The 24221-nt window shown below is 37.6% G+C and overlaps 2 protein-coding genes across 2 annotated transcripts; both read right to left on the bottom strand.

Moving 5' to 3' along the window:
• Nucleotides 1-916: 916 nt before the first annotated feature.
• On the bottom strand, nt 917-10276 carry LOC111329548 (sodium/hydrogen exchanger 8). The gene is made up of 17 exons (XM_022934279.2): nt 10080-10276; nt 9773-9939; nt 8673-8753; nt 8221-8279; nt 7446-7529; nt 6311-6412; nt 5754-5788; nt 4668-4811; nt 4145-4283; nt 3902-4007; nt 3416-3532; nt 2799-2881; nt 2419-2530; nt 1791-1933; nt 1509-1568; nt 1249-1380; nt 917-1154 (listed from the first exon to the last, which is right to left on the bottom strand). The coding sequence occupies exons 1-17, from the start codon at nt 10193-10195 to the stop codon at nt 1050-1052; spliced, it is 1785 nt and encodes a 594-aa protein (XP_022790014.1). The 5' UTR covers nt 10196-10276; the 3' UTR covers nt 917-1049.
• Nucleotides 10277-11565: 1289 nt separating this feature from the next.
• Nucleotides 11566-14469, bottom strand: LOC111329574 (uncharacterized). The gene has a single exon (XM_022934304.2). The coding sequence runs from the start codon at nt 14363-14365 to the stop codon at nt 12284-12286; it is 2082 nt and encodes a 693-aa protein (XP_022790039.2). The 5' UTR covers nt 14366-14469; the 3' UTR covers nt 11566-12283.
• Nucleotides 14470-24221: the final 9752 nt, after the last annotated feature.

Here is a 24221-nt window from a genome sequence, read left to right as displayed (position 1 = left end):
TCTAATGTATTTCTAGAATTTATAGTCTTAGCAACTAAAGACTACATTTATTCCTTAATTAGTGGTCTCCTTCAAGTGAGAACTAATGAGCCAGCCATTAGTCCTGATTCACGTTTCCTCTTAACCCTTTAACCCTAAGAAACGATTAACAACTGCATCGGTAAGTGGAGGTTGATGCCTGAAACATCCAGGAGCTTCCACTATTGGCAGCCAGCTCCTAGATAGAGACTTCTCCCATGGCTGGCAAATCCTGGCAACCCAGCCCTGAGCCCCCACACAAGAAAGGGAAGCAGGGACCCATCACACTGAATAAACAGTGGAAAGAGGAAATGGGTTGGGAAAAACTGCGTGGGAATGCTACAAGTGCATGCTCAGGGCACACGCAAGAATGCCTAAAATGAAGAGCACACGGAATTCCAACCCATGCACATACGCAAAAAAGGCACTGACTACTTGAGAATGCTGATAATTTTTGTTGTTAACTCCGTTAAATTGCATTTAACTGCATTTAACATGTAAATTCTCCCTCTAATATCCATAGATTATTAAGCCAACAGATACTGAGAATACTCGACCTTCTCAGGTAGAAGTTTTTCTATTGAACTCACACCAAAGTCTTGTAACTAATTTACAAGGAAATGTGTTGCAGCTTCGGGGGAGAATTACCAATCAGAGCTTGGGATTTACAGGGTTAAATTGAATTTTGTTAGTGTGGTCTGATCATCCAAGAGAGAGTTGCTTTGAAAAGGTAATTTGGTTTCACGAACCGAGTTAATAATGTAAATTGGCCATTGTGGAGAGCTTCTAAAACTGATGTTTGAGCATCAGTTCTCTGTCAGAGCTTTGAAAAAGAATGTTAACCCTGTCCCATCACTGAAAACTTCAGTCACCATGTTTAGCTTGCATTTCCACTGTAAAAAGGCCAGAAATAAATATTCATCTTTTTGGAACTACACAACACTTTGTCTTTATCTTTGATTAGTGATCTACCAAATTTAAACTTGCATTCATTTACCCCCTTCCAATATTGATTCATTGTGAGGTAAACATTAGAGTCTACTGTCTGCTTCATCTTCAGATGCCAAATCACTGTGTACTTCACTGTACAACTGACTTGTTAAGCGCTGCATTTCTTCATGTGCGTTGCGCACCTCCTGAAAAAACAATGGAGGTAAAAGAAGGGTAAGCACAGCAGCAACCAACTGAAGCAATAACAACCCTGCAGGAGCCAGCAGTGGTGTTAGTTACCTGTCTTGTAAACTTTCTGGTGAAGAATGGAATGAAATATTTAGCATCAAGCCGTGAAAAGCCCTTCAATGCTTTCTTGCTGCTTATTCTCCATTCATCATCTGTCAGTTGATCTGCATCCACTGCTTTGCCCTGTGGATTAATGAATGTTGGCTTACTGCTCTGTAGATGTACTGGCTGATCAAGGGAGAGAGGAACGGTACACCATGGAGAAGAAATGGGGAAGAGAGAGGAGGGGTTGTAATATTTTCATCACTCACCTCAGTCTGTGTCTTACTGAGTGTTAAACTCTTTTCTAATCCTTGATCTGCTTTGAGTAACTACAATGGTAAAATTATAAAGTGGAAAAAAAATTTAGGTTTATTTCATCCATTGATGAAAACTATTCTCACTATTTCAGCTATTCTAACCTACATGTAATGAGCATTAATTGAAAAGACTAATAGACGCGGTAATGTGGAAAGTATAGTTGATTTAACCAATGTATAAATTTATCTTAGACAATACAATCATCACTGACAATGTATTGAAGGTCAATTCACCTTCAACAGTGGAAGAGTTGATCCACCTAAACACAGAATTGTGAACATGATTATAATAAGTGTAGAAGTGATGAGGACATGTCGCTTTTCATCATCCAACTGAAGATGGAGCACAAGAGCAAAGGCCACAGCCCCCCGCAACCCTGGGAGAAAGAAAATAGAATATATTATTACATCTACCTTACAGAAATGAGCCCTAACCGTATTATTTAGTCCCCAGATTCCAGGATGTCTCTGAGAATGCTTATTTTCAATCACAGATGACTGTTACAAAATCAATTGTAACTGAGATTCTATACACCTTTTTGACTGGAACTGTATGATTAAAGGAAATAGAGTCAACCAGACTTGATGTTACTTATCTTAACTGTACTTAATAACATTGGTTATAAGTTTTTGGTTCACCCTGTGTCCTGATCTCAAATGTTAATGATCATAACAACAAACAGTCCCGAGATGATTCAGGTCACTTCAAGTTCTCAAAGTTTCATAGTGACATTATTTGGAAGAGAACATTCAGGGATGATAAGGGAGGATAAAGTTATTTCATACTCCTAATGTTGTGCATGTAACTAACAGTAAACAATAACCCATACAGACTAAGCATTTCTCTTTTCAACCTACGTACCACTAAACCACATTATAAACTGAGTTTTGCGTGAGATTCTGACATCTCTAAATTGGTTTACAAGAGAAGACAGAGGGTAAATATTCACTGCTCTTCCAAGTAAACAAAGAATCTGTGTGACAATAATTAAAGCAAGAAATTAGTATGTAGTTTGTTTTTAAGTGACAAAAATTGAAAAGGTAAAAATAAGTGAATTCATCCAAAAAATAATTAACTTTGTTTTGCACCCTTTTAAAATCTAAAATCGTATGAATGCTGATCGGTTGGTGTAAAATAGTCTCAGAAACCAAATTCAATAACCAAAATTATTAGTAAAACATTCAGGGAAAATTTTTCTGCTCATTTATCTGCAGGAACAATTTTCCTTTCACAATACTTACTATTGTCCATATGACAAACGCTGGTCTAAACTGATGTTTGAAACTAAAGATTGCCATTCCTAAATAAGCAAATACACATGTTTCTGAAATAAAAAAAAAGGATCATTATTTCTAAACATTCGAGGCAATGACAGACAAATCAAAGCTGCTCAAAGTTGTTCATTTTAGGTTGCTGTGAAAAAGATTTTTTTTTTAACACGTATGTTCCCTATAGGAAATGGTTTACAAGAACTGTGTCAGGGGCTTTATCTACCATTGGCAACAAAATGTTTGGCCTTCCAATGCAGTGAGCATAACAGATACAATTATTTTACAATTGAATGTCCCCTGTGCCCAGAGGCAAGCCAGGGTGGCTATTAACAGAGTGCAACTGAGTGAGTTGAACTCAGGATCAACAGATGACATGTCCAGCACCCCAACCACACAGCCGCTGTATAGTTGGGGTATACTCCTTTTATAAACATGGCATGCTCCCTCTATAAACAACTTACAGTTACCATATCAGGGGTTCAGAGAATTCCAAAGCTTGGGTTTACCTCTCATCTAAGTCATTGCATAACTTGAGCATTGTCTCACTTTGAAAAATTTTTGAACACAGACATGTGAATTAAACATACCCGCCATAAAAGCTGTTGTGCGAAAAATCTGTTGTACTGTAATTTGAGTCATGGGTGACAAATTAAAATGGGTGTAGTGAGACATGACAATGCCACAGAACAAAATAGCCATGATCCCTGCAATAAAATGGAATTTAAAAAATTGGTCAAGCTACATTTGAAGTAGACCCACATCACAGTACTTGGGTACATAGCAGGTTGAGCATGGACCAGAAGGAATTCACCTCAGGAGATATTCACAACCAACCAGCTCTTCCTCAAAAAATATTCATGCTTGAATAGTTGAAACCCACAAAATTTTCTACTACAGAAGTTAATTATCAACTGAGAGGAGATGAAACACAATTCTTTACACAGTGTGCAGTTTGGGAAGTTATTTTTCATTATAACTTTTGCATGGTCAGTTGTAAAAATGCCATGCAGTAGTTAATCATGTTTGTATTTAAGAAATAACATCCAACATCTACAGAGTGATTAATAGCCTACCTGATAGTTTCAGGCCTTCTGCCAACCCATAAGGTGCATAAGAAAATATTAACATAGTACCAAGTTCTAAAGAAGGAGTGGTGCGTAAATCAACATGCTTCAAAAGGTGACATTGTCAAGGAAAAATAGATGTTGGTTATTAGTTCTATGTCTTCAAGGTATTGCCCTATACAAGCATTTTTACTCATAACAAAAATCAAACAGTAATGTAAAACTATAGCATGACAATTTTTTCAAGGATATAAATGCACTTATGAGAGCAAATAGGATCCCAATGCCTGCTGAACCACAGAACATTACAAGAAAATTTCCCACAGCTGAGAAGAAAGTCTCAAAAGAACTACTATCAGCATATTGTGCTGCTCCCATCTCTAGGATAGTGCTGAAAATAAGAGGAGAAATATTTTAACTAGGGTGTTTTCTCTCAAAAAAGGAAAGAGTTTTTGTCTTTTCCCTAATAAAAAGGTAATATCGAGATAATGCCACCACGATGACGACTTAATCTAACAGAATGAAATGGGTTCTTCTCCTGCATGTTCATTCCTCATGCAGTCTACAACCACTTGAAAAATATGCTGAATACCACAGGTAGGATGCCAGTCCTGCCAATAACTTGAGATTACATGTGACCATTTTAGAAATAGTTCCTCATTAAATTCAAACACATTGGTCTTAACAAAAAAAAAGCATAAATGGCACATCAAAGTTAAAAGAGGAACTATTGACAAATAACATGACAAAGGAATATTATAGAAAACCCACTTACTTAGTCATGACAATGGACACAGCATCATTTAGAATACTCTCACCAAACACCAGCATGTTTAATGTTGGATCAACATCCAGTGCATGGAAGATTGCCAGTGTTGCCACAGGATCCACAGCTGAAATCAGGGAGCCAAAGGCAAAGCTGTGAAAAGGAAACTTACATCAGCTTTGAACCAAACTTCAAAAGCTGTTTCAAAATGTAACCTTGGAAACTTAAAATAGTAAAAGCATCATGATGATTGTTTATCATCATGCTGAAACACTACAAGTCAGTACTACAGTAAATATTGTAAGAAATAGACACCTTTTTTGAGAGACATGTTTTGGCATGCTTATGCCATCTTCAATCAAGGAGTAACAGAACGTGAGTAATTACATAACAGACAAGTAGATGAATAAAATATTTACAGTATGATGAATACAAGCAGGTACTAATTACAAGGAGACACCAAACATCAAAGGTGTGAACTAAAAGGATAGAAAGGTGTTATAATGCTGTAATTGTTTCTTAAGTTCAGGTTTGATCTTATTTATATAAAAAGCTTCTTTGAGTTTTAAATCAATTGAGTTGTTAGCAGAATCTAGAATTCTAAAGCAAGAACAAATACTCCCTTTCTTGCTTTAGAATTCTAGATTCTGCTAACAACTCAATTGATTTAAAACTCAAAGAAGCTTTTTATATAAATAAGATCAAACCTGAACTTAACAAACAATTACAGCATTATAACACTTTTCTATGGTTTTAGTTCACACCTTTGATGTTTGGTGTCTCCTTGTAATTAGTATTACATCATACTGTAAATATTTTATTCATCTACTTGTCTGTTATATAATTACTCATGGTCTGTTACTCCATGATTGATAAGCATGCCGAAACATGTCTCTCAAAAAAGTTGTCTATTTCTTACAATAATTATCATACTTGCTACTACTACGACCTTATGGAACTACAGTAAATACCATCACAGCTCACAAACCCTGAAAACAAGGTTAACATCAAAAAGAGGTGTGAATTGAGATTATAAATCTACAGTTACTCACATGTTTGCCGGTAGACACCTAACGAAACACAATACAACCTCACCTTTCTCTTAAATCAAGCTGAAATGCAACACCACCCTGAAAAGGACAAATTATGAAGGAGACATGTTTTATGAGATATACATTTATTGAAATGAACACAGAAAAAAATTTTATGCAAGAGCAGTCTTAAGGAAATATCATTTTTATCTTGGCTAAGATACATTGCAAATGAAGAGCTCCAATTTAATCTGATTAAAAACTAATTACAATGTACAGCACAGAGTACAGTAAAATTGAAAATTTTGAATCAGACAATTTGTTTTGTTTTCTGGTAATCAATATATTAGCTGTATGAATTGTTTGTTTCCTAAAGGGCCATTCGGGTACAATGGGTAGTCATAAAGATTCCTGAGATAGGAAGAGATTTCTGTTCCTCTACTGACACTTATTATAAATGTCACTTTCCAATTCAATTAATATGTGTAGTTAAACATTAATCATGCTAATAAATTATGTTCAAGAGTGTCTTTATTTTAGCTGATCTTTCGTTAGGTGTTCTCTGATCACACAAAATTGGTTTCTAGGAAGGTTCTTTTTAAAGATAGAGAAACTGCTAACCTTTCCCAATAAATAGATACCACCTCCAATTACAATGGCTGATACAGCTGTTCCAAAAATAGCAAAAACAATAATCGAGCCTATGTTGGCAAAAAAATTACCCTGAAAAAGAAAAGGAAATGCTGAATTAGAATGTACTCCTGAAAAAAAATCAAGAGAAGTGCTGAAATCATCCAAAACTTATTTATATTGTAAAGTTCTCTTTACATGTGAAATGGAGCATTCAAGACAATGACACTGAAAAAAAATGTCTGAAGTTTATACAACATATCTCCCAAATTCTTATAGTATATATATATATATCTTATTAACCAAGCGCGAGGGCCGCACTGGGAGAATATTGGCCCGAGGTCTTGGCAGTACGGACCGCGTGCAGCGAGGTCTGTACAAAAAAAGACCAAGGGCCGATATTCTTCCAGTACGGTCCCGAGCAAGCTTGGTTAATAAGAGATTTATTATACGACTGAAGTTCAAAGGGACACAAGTGCGGTATCATTCGGGACCATTTGGGACAGTGCCCGGTCCAATACTGAGAGAATATTGGACCGGCAATAGAGCATTCTGAATGGTTGATTTTAGTTATTGGCCCTCTGACTGCCCGAGTCGTGTAATAATAAATATTTTTACTTCATGACTATGTAAAGAGTATATTTAACAGAAATTCAATGAGTTTTATTGCCACAACTTGAAAAATACTTCATGTCTGGTCTGCCTGTATTCTGTTTTCAAAGTCATTTAAACAAAAATAAGAGAAATTACAGCAAGTTTGTTTGCAACAGAGAAAAACATCTTTCTGTACTAAAAGCTAAGAATAATATTCTGTTATCTTCTTTTTTAAACAACTGCATAGTAAACAAACACAGACATTAGTTCAGAGTTCACTGATGACATTTCATAATTAGCTATTTCATAATTAAATCAATGTCTTCATTTTCAAGTGGTTAAGAATTCTACAAGAAAGTTAGATTTGAATGCAAACATCGCAATAACCATTACAGTAGAACATAAAGGAGAACATACAGTGGACTGATTTGAAAAATAAAACTCGAAGTCTTGAAACTTTATTAATTTTTAAACTGTCAGTGTTTAAGTCCAAATGAAAAGTCCCTTCTTGTTGTCTGGATGATACTCTTACCTTGTGGAGTGAATAACCAGATTCAAAAATTATTGGTGGCAACAAAATGAGGAAAAATGCCGTAGGATTAAAGTGTTCCTCTTTCTAATATATAAAACAAAAAAAAGGAAAGGAATGAAACAATACCAACTTTGTTCCTGAAACAAATAGTCTTTACCCAAATGAATTAATTCAAAGAGAGTACCAATTTTGTTTTGAAGGGGTGGATTTCTGAAAGCAATACTTTAGGAGAATATTAAAAACAATCAAATTTTTGTTGTGTTCAATAACACAAAGACAAGATGCAGTTGCAAAATTAAAATTGCACAAATATGCAGAACTGGCACTTTTAAAGATTAACAAAATTGTACAAGCATGCAATTGTAATGAATGTAATCATATTTTATACATACTTAAGCATCTTAGGGACCATATGCAAGGTCTCCATTGAGAAATGAAGAACAAGGAGAATCTTGAAAAGTTAAGAGAGAAGATTTTCCATGTCCAACTGCAAAGTTGGCCACACTTTTCAAGTTTAGATGAGGAATTCTGCCTAGAGGCCACAAAACTGATTCTATATGGGGTTACCTTTAAAGCAAGTTATAATGTAATTCTCAATCAGTGGAGCAAATTTAAACAAAGAATTGTGCCTAGTGGCCACACAATTTATTCTATATGGGTGTGTTATAATGTAATCCTCAAAATATCAAAGCACACATACTTCTAATATTGCTTGTAATAAACAATTATAATAGAAGAATTTATTATATCAGCAAAGCAGAATATTGATACAAACCCTCCAGTCTCCAAGAGCAAAATGGCTTAAGGCTTTAATGACCAAACCAACTAATGCACCTGTAATAAATCATACAAAAACTGTTCATTCAAGGCTTGTTTGTAATGGAGGAAAAAGCATCATGTACAACTTTTACATACAAGCGTCAAAATTTCAAAAAGGAACTCAATAAATACAGTACTGTCTCTGTAGCACATGTAGGTTGTGAACATTGCAGTCACCCCACACACGATCATCAGAGGTTTCATTAACGGCCAGGCACTGGCCAAATTGAGTGGTTATGAGGACGGTTTTGCCCAACTGGTTTGACAATCTGGAGGAAAGTTTATCTCAAAAAGAAGTTCAATTCATTTCAAAGAAGTTCAATTCAATTCAAAAGTTTTGCCTGCCTGTGAAAACATAATGAAACCCCTGCACTATCTGAGATAGTATCCAGAGGTAATTCAACTTACCCAGGAAAATAACAGCTACACTTTCTGGAAGGTAGTGAAATTTAGTCTTCAGTAAAAAGTGGATCAACAAGATACAAAGGGCTACAAGGAAACCAAATGCAGTCATCAGGAAACTGATATTTTATTTAAACAAAAAATAGAGAAATATAAATATATAAAATATTTACAAATAGATATAACTCTTTAAGGGGGATAAGTCATTATACTTCATATATCTTTTCAAAAATGCTCTCTTTCACCAAGCCTCATCTCAAAGAGAAACAGACTGAAGAATGAAATGCTGAGGATGCAAGACAAAAAAAAGAAAAAGATAATGTAAAAAGATAAACACAGTGCATTGACACTATGATCAGTCTTTTCAGAATATACTATAGGTATGTATTTGAGTGTAAAACTTTTAGTCGCTTGAAAATACACTGATCTGATTAATTGGAAAAGAAGTGTTTCACTGTATGAAATGTATAATCATTGCGCAAATACGTCTTTCATCTGATTTTGTAATTCTTTTCCTTGTATTAGGCAGAATTTCCATGCTAAAAGCTAACTGAACTTTTTTAAAGAGTGAGAACACTCTGCCTCTATCTACACCAAAGTACAGGAGGAACTGGGCCTCAAAACATTCCAAATAACAATAAAATGCTGCTGCTACCGCAAGAGTTTTCAATTGTTGTTGAGATCAGTCTCAGATGGCAAGGATCATAATTTTCAATTAAGAGGTCTCAACATAAATTTTACAATGTTAACACAATATGCTGTTTTTATTTGTACTACTAATGGATGTTGGTTGTATCTGCAGAAACATGTGGCATTTAATGGTATCTTTTCTGTCATGGTGTCACCAAAGGTTATCCCAACTTTAACACAAAAATCATTTTAGATTAAGAATAGGAGATAAGCAGCTACTCAAATAGTTTTAGAATATAAACGCAGCACGGTAGCAACATAGTAAAATCGGATTCATTGCCACGAAGGATAACAGCTCACAATGAATGAAAAAAAAAAAAAAAAAAAAAAAAAAAAACTGATATGTGTAGATATCTAGTACCTTCAGCCACAGACCTGACAACTTAACTGTGCATATAATGATTTAAATATCATACCTACAACGAGAAGAATAAAAAAAATTGTCATCGAACTGTGTTGTTCAACCTCCGGTGGTTCGGGCCTTTCTTCGATCTGAGCCTCAGCTATAGTTGGCGGTTGTGTTGTAGTTGTAGTAATTGGTGTAGTTTTTGTCGCATTTCCATCCCCCTTGGTGTTGTTCGTGCTTCAAAACGAATTAAACAACGAAGCGTTGATAACTGTGATCAAAATCAATGGGTGTAAAAATACTTCAAATGAATAAATGACCCGTGTAAACATTTAATATTTTCGACTGGTACAAGAGTCATATTCCAAGTGGCTCACCCAAATGAACTGTTCTTTGGTGACGGAGTTTCTGATGATATACCCTCACACCATGAAACACTAGCGTGGACGACTAAGAGAACGACCACGGCTCGCCGTAGAGGTGATTTCATCATTAAAGGAGAGATATCCACGTCTCAGCGCAAATTTTTCATGGATCAGTAAGCGTCAGTCTCGCCTCGCTGCAGACACCGAAAACATAAGAAAATTTATTGCGCGCGCATACTTTACATAGTGTTTAACGACAAATTACTACTGACAGGCTCATTTTGCGACTTACTTCCCAGCTTCCTGATCCACAGGAAACACAATTGGTATTTATAAAAATCACTTTTGGATTTCAGTTTCGCAAGGAAGATTCCGACCGCATTCCATTCACTCTCAAGTTTCACCCTCACAACCACTCAGTTAAATCCATAATTTTTAAAAACTTTAAATTACTTCAAAACGATCCAGAGACGAGCACTATCTTTTCGCGGCCTCCGCTCATTTCATTCAAACGCGACAAAAACATAGACAATTTTTTGGTCAGAAGTTCTTTTCAGACTAATGACCAACCAGGCACTTTTAAATGCGCTCGTGCACGATGAAAAACGTGTCCTTTCATGCATAACACTGAGAAAATATCGGGACCCAAACGATCCATTAAGATCACCGATCACTTCACGTGCACCTCCGCCAATGTAATCTATTACATAACTTGCACTTATTGCAAAAAGATTTATTTCGGCGAAACAGGTAGAAGACAAGGTGACCGATTCCGAGAACACCTTCGCGACGTGGAGAGGAATGATAGGGACACATCGAAACCAGTCGCTAGACATTTTAATTTAATTTACCTAATCATTCAAAGCAACATATGGCAATCTGCGGTCTTTCCTTACACTTAGGTAGCACGGAAAGCCGTAAAACTCTTGAACAAAAGCTCATCTTTCAAACCGGCATTCTAAATCCCACAAGTATCAACGAATGCTTTTCATTCCACTTATTTATTCGTGTTTTTCTCGTTGCCATGTGCCCACCAATAACGTAGCTCCATTTTCCGCCTTTAAAAACACACAACCCACAATTCCTCTATTCGCTCCGACGAAGGGCTAACGCTCGAAACCTCAGCTTTTATAATCGTAGCGGTGGCCAATTTACCATTTCAACTTTGTTGATATATTAAAATTATTATGTAATATAGTATATTTTTAAATCTTATTTTTTACCTTTTTTAAAATTTCTTACACTTGCTTGTAACAAAAGATGTAGTTCTATCTTTTGGTGAATAAATACTTTATTATTATTATTGAAAGTAGGAGTACACCGCAGTTTTTTTTTCTCTCCTTCACTAATTTTTCCAGCCGAGAACCTGACACAGGCTAGCACTCCCGCGGCCACCTAGACAGCTAGCATTTTAAATCAAGGTCACCGTCACCAACGTGCCTACAATGCAAGATGGCGACTTTGTGCGTTCGTTTATTACTATCAGTCCAATGCAAACTGGAAAATACTTTCTTTTGTTTATTTTGATCATGGAGGAAAAAGGCGGACTAATACATATGTAAAAAAACCAGCAGGCGTTCCAAGATCCAGGGATAAAATGCAAGCGACTGTCATTTTGTATTATTCTGCAAGTCTTACAAGCCCCCCCCCCCTTCTCATACTTATTAGAATTGTTTTACTTCTTTTGATCTGGAGCGGGCAGGAAACATGATTAAGTTTTGCAGCCAACTTTTGCTGCGATAGTTGACGTAGAAGAGAGCGGAGCAGTCGTCAAAAGATCGGCAGGCGCGAGATCTGGCCTTAGCAATAACAGCAAGAGGGGGCAAAAGGAGGATAAACATTAAAGTCGACTACAATCTCCGAGAGAATCCAAATGACTTATCGTAAAATATTCATTGTGGGTCAGTCTTAGAGAGGCTGGATGGGCCTTCAAAATCGTATTGAAACAAAACCGAACGTTAACAGTCTTAACTGCAGAGAACGCATTAAGTCTCAACTATGGTATTATCGAGGAACACTACATGCTACAGCTCTTTGATTGTTTGCACGTTTGTTTGATCGTTCACGCAATGTAAGTTGCTTCAAACACATTAACAAATCAGTCTGTAAACGCCTAAATTCAGAGAGAATAACTACGCCTTTGGCTTTCATCTAAATCTATAGATTCCCGCACAATCTTGGCACGATAGAGTCTTACATGACAAACGGATTTCTCATTAAGCCTCAGAAACGATGGACAATCTCGGGGTCCATCCCATGTCCCGTCGTCGCCCAGAACTTGTCCGTAATTTTATCTTCTGAGGCTCCCAGATATCAGTGTCTTCCTCTCGTGGTGGGATGAATGTCAGTTCAGATAGAGCCCTTTGTTGGGATTCAGGAATCAAATCCAAAGGGAGTCCCCATGCACCATCAGGGCATTGCAAAGACGGAAGAGAGGCGGGTCTGTCGTGATCAGGCTCTAGATAATTGTTTAAGTGACTGGCGGGCGCTTTATTGCCCCGGTTACGTGGCAATTTTATGGTTGCGTCTTCACATAACTTATCACTTGAGTGTCGCCGAGTTGAAGTCTCCCTGGGTTTATCTTTTTCAGATTTACTAAGCAGGTTTTCCATCTCGGACTTTAGTTGATGATTAGGTCGGCCACCAGCTGCTGAGTTGCCTTCGTTACGTAGCAATGCTTGGTCAAGTAATTCTTCACTGGAGTATCGCCGAGATGACGAGTTCCTAGGTCGAAGCTCAAATTTAAGGTGATTGTCAGAGTGTCCAGTCGGTGGGGAGTTGTTTCGGTCAAGTGGCAACGTGCGAATTGTGTGCTCAGTCAATTCTTCGCTGGAGTTTCGCCGAGTTGAATGGTTTCTAGGAATAGTGCCGTAAGGAATTTTCTCACGCATTTCACGACGATCTGATCTTTTCTTACGTGCTCTGTCACCGGTGTGCCCCTTGCGCGCTGGTTCACTCTGCATATGATTTCCAACGACATTGGAGCATTCATCCTCACTCCCTTGGAATGTGCTGAAGCTGGGTCTTCTTGAAACGCTCTCCTGTGATACTAAAGACGCTCCGTCAACTGAAGATGTTCGCTTTTTCGAGCGACGACCCGTGTTGCTGGTTCTTTTGTTATCGTCATCAGTGTCGTGACCGCTGTCCTCGCTAGCTGCGTTTCCGGCATACATCGTTGTCACAACAGGCTGCAAAGAAGCGGTGCGTGACACGTCAGTCTGGTTACCCAAGCTACGTATACTTGGGGTTCGACTCGGAGGCCTCAGCGAACCGTTTAAACTCCTGTTACCAAGGCTGTTACATCGGTCACAACCATTACAACTTGCTCGCCTGAGTGCGTTCTGTCTGTGAAATGCCAGTCTCTGAATAATACTGTCTCTCTTTCGGTTGATGAAAACAAAATAAAACAGAAAGCTTCCAACAGTAAAGAACAAAACAGGTCCAGCAAAGACCGCCAAGTAAAACCAAATACGGGGCTCACACTGCCAAGTTGTCACAAGGTCATTATTGTGATAATGAGGATTCTGTGTTACTTCGAGCACGCCGACTTCTGATGACCCAATCAGTAATCTCGCCGAACATGCTTCGTTTGCACCCGCGCTACAACTATATACTGAAGAATCCACATCGTACACTTTACGACTTAAAGTCATTCCCAGGTTCATTTTTGAAACATCGTTATCTTGTTTTGAGAATTTAAAAAGAATGTAATAGTAGCCTGTTTCTTTTGCGGAAAGAGTGTAAGATATTCTTGAAGGCTGCGGAGAGTATTCCCCAGAGAAGCCACTTTTCTCCGTAGAATCCCCATTCTGAAGAATCCATTCATCACGTCGTTGTCTGTCCTTGAAAATAAAAAGCTTCAATGGGCCATCGGACTCGGCATTTATAACGACGGATGATCCTTTTAATAAATAGAAACTCTTGTACCAATAACTAAATTTTGAAACTAACACATCAGTAGAAATATTTGTTATTCGCAGTTGGGGACTTACGCGCGAGGACGGCAGAATCCACAATTTTCGCGTAGAGGAATCTTGTCCAAGCGATATCTCTCCACAGAAAGCCGTAGATACCGATATCAGCCTCATATCGCCTTGAGTGAGATCATAGGTCTGCGACAGAAATACTGAGAAGTTTAAAATAAGAATAATGAACGCCAATGCTGCTGATAGCACAATCAAAGTAGATATTCCAGCACAAATCCAAATTCGAAGCCGCCATTGTTGGTTTTTCATGTATTTCTTTCCATCAAGGTTGTCCGGTACATAGATAGCCTCAACTGTTGTGGTCGCTGCCATATCAAAATTGTTCTTTTAGTTCGTTACCGTGTAATTAAAATCAAGAGGACACAGATCGACTTTCTGCCCTAAAACGACCCGTAACAATGGACTGAAACGTGATACGACTTTTGGAAGACAGAGGGGTTTTAACTGTCACACGCTTGTCAACACGAATATGGACAGCTGGTAACTATAGTCAGTATTCCATTGGTTTTCTTTTGTTCCTTTTTTGCCATTCAACTTATCGGGCTGGATTTAAATTTAAGTTTCAAATTATTATATCTTATTTCATATCTCCTGTTAGCATTATTGGTCTGTACAAATAAGCCGTTCTATGCCTGGTAACTGTACAGGAAACTGCACCCTTACCACTCCCATCCCAAACCGGAATAAAATCAAAAGCACCGTCAGGATAAACAATCATGATAAACACAATTCTTGTACGCTCGAGGGGTTTTCAGACTATACTGGGGTACATGCTTCTCTTTTCAAGTCAGTTCTTGAAAATAACTCGTGGGAATCATTTTGGTCGCGCTAAGGGTCTTCGCTTATCACTTCGGGACTCTCTCGCCGCAGCTCTAGCTACAAGGTTGTTTAGAGCGTTTTTCCTTCCCATCCGCCTGCAATATTACAGAAGGATCTAAAGGCTATTTATCAGCATTAGTATTTTTATGATTACACACCCAAACCTCTTTATGCACAACTCTCAAGTTTTGGTTCTTATTGTTTGCAGTGTTTCCTCTTTGCTAGACCATACTATCAGTAAGAAATAGCTTCAACTCAGTGATTATTCTACTGATTATTTAGTCTGCAGCTAGCCTGGAGTGAGGGGAGGAGACAACTTAGTGGATCATCGGGAGAGGGTGCAAACAAGGTAAACCTTGGTAAACCTTGGTAAACCTTGTTCCGGTAAAAATGACACAGCGACCCCAGAATCCCACTTCAAACGTATTTAGACAAACACGTGTACAGCGCTCATCCTTCAGACCCTGTTTAAAAGAAAAACTCTATTTTCGAGGCATAAAAAGCCCGTATTGGTTACTCCACTGAGTGAGAGAGTACCCGGCCCCGTCCCCCGGAGTATTCCCATCGACCGTTCCTTTCTTCTTCGGGTCGATCACTGCTTGGTTCGGAAACAGATTACGGGCGGCCAGGTACCTAAGCTGTTCCGGGCTCTCAGTCGACGGAGGCGAGTGAAAACCCGGCGCTGAACGACGAACGGCGGGGTGTGGTCGTCAGAGTAACGGTTAAGTGAGGCCCGTCGCGTGATTTTTCCCGTTTGCTTTTTCGCTAGTTATTTCCACAGGGCGTACAGGCTACCGGATACTAAAACACTACTTAGCCTGTACTATGCTTTAGTTGTGCCTTTTTTAAACTACTGCATATTTGTTTGGGGTAATACCTATCGGACAGCTTTGCAACCTTTATTTATATTACAGAAGAGAGCCTTGAGAATAATTACTTTCTTTAGTTATAACGAACATTCAAGTCCTTTATTTAAAGATCTAAATGTTGTGAAGCTGTTTGACATTATTATAATATAATAATATAATATAAAAGTCTTTATTCCATCATAAGATAAAACTACATATCTTATGTTACAATGAATTCGGAAAAACTACAACAGAAATCTACATACATATTATGAGTTAAAAAGTATGTCATTACAATAAATGGAGCTTAATAAATATCAACCTGTTTACAAATTACCTTTCAACTTGCAGTATTATGCATAAGTTTCACAAGAAACTCTTACCTCCTGTATTTGACCCTTATTTCAATTCTGTTAGGATGTTACATAATTATAATACCAGATTATCCAGTAAAATGACTTATACTATTCCAAATGCCAGAACAAATTATGGAATCTTCAACATAAGATTTCAGGGTGCTAAAGTCTGGAATGATATAAGTGAAGACATAAAGCTTCCTCCTCTGAAACGTTCTAAGAAAAACCCTAAGCTAATTCTTCTTGATAAATATTAATAATTTTTCTGGCCTTCCGCTTGTTTTTTACTCTGATATTCCCTGCTTCCTTTACCTTGTTTTGTATGATGAATGAGTGTGTGTGTGTGTGTGTGTGTGTGTGTGTGTGTTGTGTGTGTTATATCTGACCCAAATAATTACATTACATAAATCACCTAAGTATAGCTGCCCTTTTTTTCTAGCCCTATGGTTATGTGGGGCAGCCAGTGCTCCTTTACATTCTTGTCAATTTATCATTATTTTTATCACTATTTTTTATGTTGGGTACAAATAAAGTTGTTGTTGTTGTTTGTTGTTGATACCAAGAGGCTTTTTACTTTTTGCTCCCACGAACACAGCAATGACAAATGTGAAACACATAACATTAATTTAACAACGTATCACACAAAATAATTACGTCGCTAAACTCAAATTGGCTTCGGGAACTGTAACGATTTATCCTATATGGGAGTAAATTTCAAACTGACTAAAAACTGTGCTGCTACTTCACGGGGGGGGGGGAGGGAGGGGGGTATTATATGGTAATTTGGTTTTCTGAACTTAATTGATCATGTAAATTGGTCAACGTAAAGAGTTTCTGTCCCGCCTTAAATAAGCAAATCACGAAATTAAAAAATTAAGTGCTTACATCGTATCACATTGGACTGGGCCCAACAATTTCATAAGTATAATGTCTAAGTATAGTGTACGAATATAAAATATAAACAATTATAATAAACATATAGGTGGTCAATTCATTTAAGACGTTCACATAACTTAAGTGAAATAATAAAAAAAGAAGGGAAAAATTTTAAAAGAAGAACGAGAGAGCTGTTGGTGTTCTTGCAATCGGTTGGTTCTCGTAGCTGTAAATGCCTTAGGTCACAAAGGAAGCTTATAGAAATACATAATGCGTGATCATAAGCGGAAATTGTGTATATTTGAACGAATAGATCAATGGAAACCGGCATTTCCTTTCAAAGTAGATGTCTTTCAATGACTTGTTTTGATTGGATAGTTTGCAAAACAATTCCACGACCCGTTCTCAGCAAGATACATCCTTGAGTCTCGTTGTGCGGTGAGGAGCTAGCGCTCTCAGCTACCATTATAAATTTAGACTTCAATTTTCTAATTTTGCCTCTTCAATAAAAGTGCGTTTGGATTGACAAGTCTGGGTTTCTCTTCCGTCGGCACTGTTAGGCAGATAAGATGAGAATACCGATTTGTTATCACTTATTCGTTTCCCTCCACATGGTACAGTGGTACGTCAGTACACGAGCCCACGCAATCAGGGTTGTTCGTTGCGCTGTTCATTTAGCGACAAAATCCATCTAAAACTTCGATGTCTCTTCGTGGTCCCCTGTTTTATCATACACTGTCATTGACAGTTTAAGCCTCCCAGCGAACGTTGAGTAAAGAACACACTGAGGCCCAGACACTAGTGTGTGCCTAGGAAAACATGGCGCAATAAACGATCAGATTTGAATCTATCCACAACGCTTCAGTACCTTTGGGCTCACTGGAATAATACCATCGTTTTCTTTTTTGCACGATTTACTAGAGAAAATTAGTGGTGTTCGAGCTACATGGCATGGATCAAACACGTTTTTTCAAAAAGGTTTTCAGTTGGCGAGAGTTACATCTCACCATTCAGTACTTATTACAATTCGATTGCCAATTATCCTTTTCGCTTTTGAATGTCATTTCATCGATAAAATTTGTTAGAACTCCGTTTCATCAGTCATTACGAATCTTTTGGTTGTACATGAATAGTGAATGTCTGATGGTAAGGCTTTAAACTGGTTTACAGCCCTTTTTTCTGCGTGACTAATGCCGGGATGTGAGAGAAAATACGAAATACAAATCATGAGGTCAAGGCGGAGTTGGGAAAAGTCACGCGAAGATGGCTTAGACAACGCCCAGTAATTATGGAACATTTTTGTTTTGTTTTGTTTACATTCTTTTCACTTTTAGCCTTTTGTAGGTTGCAATGAATTGACAGAGGCATTCTTTTAACAGCTTACAGAAGAAATAAAAACCTTTAGGTGAACTGTTAGTAAAGTTATAAGAAACTCAAAAGAGTGATCATGATGGTCTCCATGGAAATATATATTTAGTGTTGAATGTATGTACGTGAGTGAACGGAGCCAGGATATTGGCCTGATACTCATTAACAAGCCATTCTGTCTGAGTGATATGTAGGCCATGTTGTGTAATCCACGTGCAAACTTTATTTTTGAAAATGTGACACTAATGAAAGATAACGTTGACACGTTATACGTTATACGTTTTCTCACAAAAACTGCGTTGAAATAAGATGAAATGTCACCTTTTCTTTCTTTATTTTTTACATTCAAAGCATGTCAAGTTGTAAGTTTATATTAGCTCTAAGTGGCCGTATTTTAAACCTCAATTGAAGTCACCGCTGGCTTCAATATTGTCTGCAACCAAATACAACGAAAGTTTATCGCTGTTTAGTTCCTGTATGTATTGCTTTTGTGCCGTTAAAAAAATGTTTCCATCTTGACCGATTTGAACTCACCTCCACATATTTACAGTATCTTATTTTTTTGTTTTTCAAGTTCTTTTTTTCAATTCCGTAATTCTATTCAAACTGTCTATCTGACGATGCCGTTTGTTATTACTCGTGTCTCTGGCGACAGACAGAAGGCGAAATCAACAGACGGAACGACTAGTCTTTGTTAAAGTTAAAAGTATTGTTCTACTTTGGAGTTGATGATAGAACAAAGTGGACGATAGAACAGACCATTTAACCCCCTGGTCACCGGCCATAGTAGTCCTTTCTTGATGTTCAATCAGTGGTAGGGTAGTAGCACAGCGCAAAAATACGAGCGAGGTTAGGGCCGACCGAAGATTTCCTTCTTCACACGCTCTGCACATCTACCGCGCCTTGTTTGCGATATGAAAGCCCGGAATTCGAACAGTTTAGCCCATTGTATGCAGTGATAGTCAGTTTCGCTGAGCCATCGGTGAAATAACTTAGAGTACATTAAGATGTACTTCCTTCAGATTAATTTAGACGCTGGTCTATCATTAGATATCCCAATATGCAAGTTTTCTATCAGGCTGTCTAATCAGGCCTCTAGCCTCTCTCTTACTTTAGTTGGACTCCACCCCTCAGAAGAGACGGTGGTGAAAGATTTGAGGTCTTTTCAAAACTCCGTGTTGGAACTTTGCATGCGCTTTTGAGGTAAGACACGCGCGGGAATGAATAAGAGCGAATGAGTGAATCACTTCTGTCAATGACGTTTTGAGTAGGTGCGATGTCTAATCAATATGGCTGTCCTGTGGGACTCTTCATGTATAAAACTGCTTTTCACTATCCTTGTTAATTGATCTTCGATGTCATGTCTCAGCAGACGCTGGTAATTATGATCTGAAGTATCTTCAAACCTATCGAGGGTGACACTTCCAGAACCATGTGGCAATGATAACTTTGTCGTCTCCGTGTAAAGTGGCTCTGATTAAATAAACAGATGCAAGACTATTTTGACTAAACGTTTTTATAATCCCAGTGTCACGGCTGCATTTGAATTGCCCCAAGACTAAAAAAAAACAAAAACTACTCAATCCATTTGAAAATCATTCAATAACATTCTTGAAGGGCCTTCTGCCGTTCAGCTTAACCTTAGTTATTCTTCACTCTACAATCAGTCAATGGCGTTGTTTTTCGAGCTGTAGTGAATCCTTTTCATGAATATGTGAGAGTCACGTGTTTACATGGGACTAAATTACGATCGCGAACTGTGTTCTAGTCAGTCGAGGTTATTTTTGAACAAAAAGACACCCTTTACGTAATATTTGTTGTGGTCTGCTGAGGTAATGAGCTATATCTAGGCAAATGGCCGGAGGGTCAACTATTTTCTAGAAAGCAGCGCAGTTTTGACACGTTGACCACCATATTCTCCATCTTGGGCGTTTGGATGATTTTCGAAAAGAAAAATCACCGGAGCTTATAACAAGGTACATTTACATGATTTTCCGATTTGCATATGGTTTTGATTGCGTGCAGTTCACTGAAGTGAAGTTTTTGACTCTTATCGAGAGAAGGAAGCTAGGAAAACCACTTAATCTCATTAAATTCTTTCCTCTGATAGTTCCTTTGTTTGTAGATTGACAACTTTGAATAGTGTAAGTGGCTGAGGAGAAAGAACGCACGAAACCCGGGAGAACTTTACATTAAACATTTTGTAACGCCAAAGCAGAATTGTTTTAGCCTCAAAACGAAAAGAGAAAAGGCGTAAAAGAATTTTTGAAATAAGGTTTGGTATCGCACAGATCACGAGGTTTCAAGTGTGCACTTATATTAAAATTATTATTCATTAATGCTTCGAGATCCTTGCACGAAACCTTGAACTCATGCTGCGGACATCCACAAAATTCGCTAGAATTCGTCCATGACGATACTTTAAAGTGTTAATAACGATAAGAGAGGGTTCCCTTGATCAGAGTGGTGTATAAATTTGCACCTCACTTGGGAAATATAATTTTTCACAAAATCACTTGGCAAAGGACAACTTGTCTAAAAAATAACTAATTACTTCTTAAATCTAATCTCCGAAAACCCAGCAAGCAGAAGATTCCCGTTTCAGCTATTTTTTTTTTTTCAGGGACATGACTGATCACGGAGGATGTGGTCTTTTTTTTCCAGAACTTCAACTATATCTCTCGACAATTTGCAGAAAGAAACTCCAGCTGGTTAGATGGAATCACAATACTTCATTCAAAAGTACTTTCATTCGTTGAAAATAGAATCAAGCTTAGAATCGGAAATTTTCGCGACAATATATTTGATTCTTCAAAGTCAAGAGCCATCTAGTTTGATTTAGTGTCGAGTTGACAGAAAATCTTCTGGTTTACTCTGATTTCTTTCGATAAACAATATAAACAACGGGCCGATCTGTGGGTCCAAGGATTTCAAGTTCTTCAGACGACAGGAGGAAATGGATAACAATGGTGTCACTTTTGTTTGCTTTAATTTGGGCACTGTTTAACTTGAAAGCAGCAGGGGATTATAAATCATATTCTAGTAATTCCATTGATAATATACCGTAGTGTCCGTGAACCAAGTCGTGTGCCAAGAAGACTTCGTTTCGGATATAATTGTTGTATTCCGCCGCGTAAAAAATTGCATTAGAAGTTATATACTTTATGTAACTTCAATCAAATACCGCGAAATTTTACCGCCAAATTAGGAGATCGATTAGCAAAGTGTGAAATGTTACGTGTTGTTTTCCGTTTCCTTCATTTTTTAGGCTGTATCTCGGGAAGAGATACAGCAGGGAGTATAAACACTGCCGCTTTAACAACAACACCAACACTGAAAAATACTTGAAATAACAGATCAGCAATTGATCACTCAAATTGTAAATGTAACAGCGGACCAAGTACAGCTTAGAATACACAAGGTACAACAGCCCGAGAACGAAGGAAAATAAACATCGGTCAAATCGTAACTTATCGCAACTTCTTTTTAAAAATTTTATTTTCTCTATTTGAATGTTGCAGATGACAGAAAATTCGCCACGATTTCCTTCTAGGGAACTACAAAACTGGAGTTTTCTTCCCCCTTTCAAAGTCAGTTATGTTACTCTGTGGTTTATAACATGTGCGAATGTCTAACATTTCTCTGATAGGCTGGTGTTCCGAGTAGTTTTACAGCCTTGTTGAGAAAAAGAAACATAAATCTATGTTTACAGAAGATAAATTAATTAGCAGTCACATTTTCACTCAGACGGTTAATTTATTAATGAAAATCGAGTAATGATCTAATGGTGGACACGAGAAATATTTTTTTAGATTCCTCTCTTTAACACTTTTTATTTACGGTGATATTTCTTCAACAGCAGCAGGGGAAAAAACTTGAACTGATTTTTGGCCAAACTTACTCCGACAATTTGCTTTGGAAGGAGATAGAAAGCTCTGTTCTCCGTCCGAGTACAACCATTTACAAAGATATATTCTGCAATCAATTCCAAAATACAACCATACTTTTCTGTGCCGGTAAAAGAGTAGATTTTGTACTCCCATTATTCATTGAAATTCTCGAAAGCCTCCTTTCGTGAAATGAAGGGAGATATCTTCGAGGTGTTTTATCTCGACGCGCCAGAGACGCGCTTATTCTGAAACGACTGATCGCGTTTACTTGCCCCGGGGCGGTGCGTCACTTATAATTGTTAATTTTATATGCATGTTTTAAAACCAAGTATTGTTTAAGCCGGTGCTAGAATAGATCGAAACTCTTCCTTCCTGCCCTGATAGCCGACGGATTATTTCAGTGAACAGTTAATCTCTGTGGTAGTCCCTTGAAAACCCACGTGGCTAGAGATTTTTCACCTATTTCAAAGGAAAAGAAAACGCGGTAGGAACAGTTGCGTTCACTTACGCTATACCTTGAAACCTTTTTTAAGGTTTAAAAAATAAAAATATGATAAAACTTATCAGACACTATCATAATGACTGCATGCTATGCGACTGGGACATAAAACGTGGGTACCATGGATTAGCCGCTGAATCTACAGTCTGAAGAAACTCAACACTCTCATTGTTTCTTTCATTTTCATTTCTTATGCATATTGTTTTTTTTCTTTACATTTCAAAAAATATAAAGGACACTATATCAAAAACGATGAAATCTTTGTGAATGATATGTTGCTATAGGATCGGTTTTTTCTAAGTTTGATCAGTACCGATATATCTCCATCCTGTATACTTTTTGTGCCAACGCCGAGTTTTATCACCTTGTATACGACAATCATTATCTTTGCATTTCAAAACGTTTAGCATCAATCTGCTATTATCAGGTTTTCTTTTCTCGTTCAGCATCTTAACGTATTATTTCAATTTCTATGGCGGTAATTCAGGCGCTCTCTGAATTGTCTGTTCAAGTGTCTATTCATTGGGTCGCGGATGTCTATGAAAGTTTCCATTTTACTTTTCAATGCCATCAACTTGATGTTAACGAGATCCTACCTTGATAGCTCTAGGGTCCTCAAAAAAACCCTGGGCGATGGGCGCTTGCACGTAAGGTACGAAGACTCTAAATGAAATATTTTACCACCGGTTCTGTTTTCTAGTGAAGGCTATGGTGATTTCTTTATTAAAAACATTTTCTGAAATTCAGTTAATTAATCCCTGTATCTCAATTCTGTATTCCATTTAAATCAATCATGTGAGCAGTTCTTCTAGCGACAACTTTTACGACAAAGGACGAATTTTGTGTGTGGGTGAAATGTGATGCTCTGGTTGGTTTATTTTCACATTTCGTTTACAAAAACTAAGCAATGTTTTGAATTGACAACCCATGCACGGGCAAATCTCTTGTATAAGAGGAAGGAAATAGATCCTGAATTGCGTGCAGATCGACAAGGAATTCCCGATGGCTGTGAATTATTCACAGCTGTCCTGGGCCACAACGATTAACAGAGAAAAAGGAAACAAAAGCCAGTCATTATTGTTTACTCTGTGCTCCTCAGTTTTTTTCACTTTTCCCTCGCACTTTAAGAAAGCAAACACTTTGACAAATCCACTTCATTTTCACACGAACTCGTTGCTTTTGCTTGTCTTCCTGGTATAAAAAGTCACGCGTCAAACTGATCGAATAAGGAATCCTAAATATAAATATGCTTTCGAAGTTTTTGCAAAAAAATAGGATCGTGAGACGCAAACTAGTATTTACTAATGGGATTTCTCCGGCCAAATCGACATTTAGAAAGCATTGAGATTTCGATGATGTATTCAGAATTGTCAACATGGCGCTAAAAGCTATACAAGCAGCACGAAACGAAAAATAGGATTAAAGACGCGAAAAAACACCTGATCATAAAGTTTAACGAATGAACGAGACCTTACTGGAAACACTTTTGTGTGTTTTTCAACGCCAAAGAAT

This window comes from Stylophora pistillata, chromosome 3 (genome assembly GCF_964205215.1).
Source record: "Stylophora pistillata chromosome 3, jaStyPist1.2, whole genome shotgun sequence".
NCBI lineage: Eukaryota > Metazoa > Cnidaria > Anthozoa > Scleractinia > Pocilloporidae > Stylophora > Stylophora pistillata.
Note: the sequence above shows the minus strand (reverse complement) of the source record. Positions and strands in the feature narration are given on the sequence as shown.

Coding starts and splice junctions, on each gene's coding strand:
- LOC111329574 (XM_022934304.2), bottom strand. CDS start 14,365: ATGGCAGCGACCACAACAGTTGAGGCTATCTATGTACCGGACAACCTT.
- LOC111329548 (XM_022934279.2), bottom strand. CDS start 10,195: ATGATGAAATCACCTCTACGGCGAGCCGTGGTCGTTCTCTTAGTCGTC. Junction 5,789..6,310: donor GTATCTATTTATTGGGAAAG/GTTAGCAGTTTC, acceptor TGTCCTTTTCAG/GGTGGTGTTGCATTTCAGCT. Junction 1,934..2,418: donor GTTTATAATGTGGTTTAGTG/GTACGTAGGTTG, acceptor TCTTTCTCCCAG/GGTTGCGGGGGGCTGTGGCC.